General features: G+C 33.6%; 1 protein-coding gene across 1 annotated transcript; it reads left to right on the plus strand.

Moving 5' to 3' along the window:
* The first annotated feature begins 2166 nt into the window (after positions 1-2166).
* LOC123674503 lies at positions 2167-3610 on the plus strand. The gene is made up of 2 exons (XM_045609392.1): positions 2167-3376; positions 3458-3610. The coding sequence occupies exons 1-2, from the start codon at positions 2218-2220 to the stop codon at positions 3574-3576; spliced, it is 1278 nt and encodes a 425-aa protein (XP_045465348.1). The 5' UTR covers positions 2167-2217; the 3' UTR covers positions 3577-3610.
* Positions 3611-4782: the final 1172 nt, after the last annotated feature.

The following is a 4782-nucleotide window of genomic DNA, read 5'->3' on the forward strand; positions in this document are numbered from 1 at the left end:
ATGCCATTTTTAATGGCAAATACAAAACGTCGAAACACATCAAGCTTGGAATAGCTTTAAAAAGCTTAACAAGTAATCGTAATATAATCGATATTATCCACAGATATGGCCATTGTATTAGCTATCCAGGTGTTGAGGAGCTGGAAACTGAAACCACTTATTATGCTATGAAGAAATCATCTAGATGTCCTGAAGCAATAAAAAAAAATCCGAATCTATGTACTGGAGTGGTGTTTGATAATTTCGATAGGTTTGTGGAAACTAAAAGCGGGAAAGACACGTTACATGATACCGTCGGTATAATTTATCAAAACGAGGACTCAAATGCTTCACATGAATTGGACACTCCACATCTGTCGCCAGCGAAGAATCATCACCACCGAGAAAACGACGACGAAGAACAGTAGAGGTTACTGAGGTAGAAGCTACACCATACATGAAAAAACCCAAAATGACAGAAACTTTACAAGTTTCTGTTCATGAAGTTGAAGAAACACCGCCTAAAAATTTGCAATTATACAAATCGATTGATGTAGTCTGGATGTTAAGTCATGTATACAATTTATCAAATCTTCCAATGTGGGTCGGCTACAATTGTTTAATAAGCAATAATGAAAATAATCAAAAGCAAGTGGTTTCGTATCTAACTCCAATCAATCTATCGCCCACAAACACATCGGTTGTTTTGGAAACCATGGAGCAAAGCTTAAAAATTTGTAATGAGCTTCGCCCATCCATTCAAGTTACTTATGATCTTGCAATAGCAAAGGTAGCCTTACAAATTCAATCTACCGAAGCACCTAAGTTTGACAATTCATTTATCCATTTGGGACCATTCCACATCATGATGTCATATATTAAAGCTGTAGGAAAATTTATAACCGATTGCGGCTTGTCCAACGTCATGGTGCAAAGTGGTTTGCTAGCTTCGGGGTCAGTTGCTGGATTTCAGGATGGCAAACACTTCAATCGGTGTAAGAGGCTTCATCCGTTGATGTCTTTAGGTCTACAAATTTTACATTTTAAATCTTTCTTAGATATTAATAATGTAGAAGTATCAAGTGAAAGTATTGAAGAAATTACGCGTCTACAAAATACTCCAATGTCATCTTTTGAAATTGAAAATGATGAGTTAAAACAACTATTAAATAGTTATGACGTTTACAAACAGCAGACTCTGAACGGTGAACATGGAAAAACACCACAATTTTATTTAATATATAAACCTGATCGACTATTATTTAACTCTATCCAGAAGTATTCGTATTGGAGATTTTGACCTGTTCAAGTACAAACTACCCAAGATTACAAATTTGTTTTTTATCTTTAATCAACCTAACTATGCTCGTTGGACTGTTAGATATTGCTCAAATTTATTGAACGTTTCTGAAACTCATCCTAATCTGTATGAAGAATTCCAAGAAGGTTTTTTCGGTATTCGAAGAACCAATAAACCTTTTTCTAAACAACCAATTGATCTAGTTCTTGAGCAAACAATAAACGCTGATGCAGCTAGGAAACTAACTGGAATAATACATTTTACCAATTCTATTTCTGCACGTCAACGGTGGGCCCGAAGTCATGATATCAGATCCACAATAATTAGTTCTGTTTATAAAGATTTGGACCTTCAAAAGGATCAAGACGTTTCGGCCGAACTCACTAATCATGCTATAAAAAACAATGCTAAGCAGTTGCGAAAATTTGTTGAAACTTTTGATTTATTCATAAACCCATTTGACTCATAAGTGCCAAAAGATCTGTTAATTAATATTTCATCGGGTAAAGCTGCGTCGGAACCAGTAGAAAAATTTTTGCTTAACGTCGAAAAAAATGGTGAAGCTAAACGTCTAACTTGTGTGTGAATTAAGTATTAGCAGATTCGAGAAAAGTATTCAGAAAACACCTATGGAAAACTTTACACTGGATTACTCTAAAAAGAAAAAAAGCAAATTAGGTGGTAAAATACAAGAGATAAGAATGCAAAGAGATTTGTTTGGGCGTATTCTTGGGATATCTTTAGATTACAAAGTTAATATAGAAAAAGTGTTGTCTTATCCAATTACTCCTATGCCATTATCCATGTGTCATATTGATGGAGCCATTTGTAAAACCCAGAAATCGTCTGTGATGAAATCTTTAGAGAATGGAGTAGAGCACATTGCACCTGATCGAGTTGATATTTTATTAATAGATGGTTTCTTTTTACTACATACTATGAAAAATGTCCCAAAAACATTCGGAGGTATCTCTAAAAAAATGCTCCTACTGGTAACACAGTTTGCAGCCACAAGATACGACGTTATTTTTGATCAATATCTATCTCCTTCGATCAAAGATTACGAAAGAGATCTTCGCCGAGAGTCGACTCAACTGGATTTTAACATTACTGGCCCCGATCAAGTTAGACCATCAGATTTTTTGAAAGAATTAAAAAATATTCATTTTAAAGAAGCCCTCGTAGAGTTTTTTATTCAACACTGGGCATCTGATGAAATGGTACCATTCGTTGAGAATAAACACATACTTATTAACTTTAAGCAATGTCATTCCTACGTAGTTGATGATAACAAAATTGTGTCAACTGTAGATGACAGTTTATCATGTCCAGAGCATGAAGAGGCAGACACAAAAATCGTCTTTCATATTTGTAATATTGACGTTCAGGCAAATTTTGTTGTAAGATGTTCTGATACCGATATAGCGATTATTATGTTAGGACATATGCATAATTTGAAAGACGATGGTTCCAATGTATGGTTAAACGCAGGCACCGGAAACAACCAAAGATATATTAATTTGACAAAAGTGTACGAGAACTTGGGATCAACTTTGTGTCGAAGTTTGCCAGGATTTCATGCATTAACCGGATGTGACTATAATCCTGCCTTTTTTAAAAAAGGTAAACAAAGACCATTTAAAATATTAATGAAGAGACCTGAGTATCAGCAAGCTTTGATGCACTTTGGTGATCCTGAATTATTAACCGATGAGCACAGACAAGAAGATATTTTCAAGACTATTCAAAAGTTTATCTGTGAAATCTATAGTGTTCCTGATACATACGATGTTAACGCTGCCCGTCTTCAGCTATTTTTAAATAATTACAGCGTATCTAATATAAATGAAGAATTTAACCGTAAAAATTCAAAAAACTTTGATGCAAGCAGCTTACCACCGTGTAAAACTGAGCTATTTCAACAATTTCTACGAGCTAATTACATTTCTAGCATATGGAATTATGCTCATGAAAAACAACCAACCATTTTTACTCCTGAACAAAATGGATGGAGGTTAGAGGAAAACCAGTTTCACTTTCATTGGTTTGATGGTGACCAATTACCAAGGGACGTTGGTGAATCTCTTCAACAATCAGGTACTATAATTAGAGTTCAAGATTAAAATTTATTTAACTAGTAATTTTATGTATTTTAATTCTTTTGATTATTTTTTGCAGAAGAAGATGTCAGCAACAACATAACTGATGACGATGAAGATGATGACTTAGTTGGACAGTATCGTGATTGGTTAAATGATGAAAATTCAAATAATTGTTATGGTGATTGCGATGATTAAACAATAAAATAAATGCTTATTTTAATTAATTATGGGTAAATTTTTTTTTACAAAAATGATTTTGTTGAAAAAATAATTTCAAATGATATTTTTAACATTGAAATAAAAATTTTTCTAAGAAAAAATAGCTCTGAACAGATTAATTATACCAGAAATATTGAATGAATTAATTTACTTTCATACTGACTGATTATTACGTTAATATTGAAATACAGATGCAAAAATTTTATATCGGAAGCTGTACCGTAAGTATTTTTCATATATTTACTCTAAGACGCATGCGCATAATGCTTTCGCGCTCATACTCACGGCAGAATAATTTTGCTGTTTAGGGGGTGTTTGGTCAATCAATTTTGTCTGACTAATTAAATATAACTTCGTAACAATTGTCTGAACAACATATTTAAATGTCAGACATGTAAAAATAAGTTAAGTTAATTTATTTTTTGTAGAGCTTTAAAGCGTCTGACAAAAGTACTGGCCCACGAAAAGTGTCTGACGCTTATGGTATAACTTTATAATAACACTCTACAAAATATATTTAAAAATCAGCTATGAAAATTTAAGTTAGGTAACTATTAATTTTAGTTACCGTTCACACCTGGTACCTGCCCAGGTGTCACTCGGCAAGCTCCACAAGCGCGCAGGTATTCTGAGCACATAAGACACTACTGAGAACATGAGGTTTCATTTATGTGAAAATAAGTTGTGTCTTATCGCTCTGGGATCTTGGACTATAGTGAGTCTATTAAGTTTTTGGGTGTCCATATTGATGTTACCTTGAAGTGGCGTCAACATGTTGATTACTTGAATGGGAGACTGCTGTCTGTCTTGTATTCGATCAACGTTTTGAAGCATCAAGTTAGCTTATATGTATTGAAAATAATTTATTCTGCAAATTTTGAATCGTTGCTGTCATATGGAATAATATTCTGGGGTAACAGCCCACATACTAATACCCTTTTCATTACTCAAAAAAAGACGTTGAGGTCGATGTTAAGACTACCTTTTCGGGAATCGTGTAGAGGTTTATTTAGAAAGCATACTATTTTGACTGTACCCGGTTTGTTTGTTTTTAGATCTTTGCTATTCATTTATAAACACAAAGAACTGTTTTCTGACTTTAAGAATCTAAATAATACACGACAAATGATTCCTTATCAACTGCCAAAGGTTTCACTCACACTCACTCAAAAAAAGCACAAT

The sequence above is a fragment of the Harmonia axyridis genome, chromosome 3, assembly GCF_914767665.1.
Source record: "Harmonia axyridis chromosome 3, icHarAxyr1.1, whole genome shotgun sequence".
Classification (NCBI taxonomy): domain Eukaryota; kingdom Metazoa; phylum Arthropoda; class Insecta; order Coleoptera; family Coccinellidae; genus Harmonia; species Harmonia axyridis.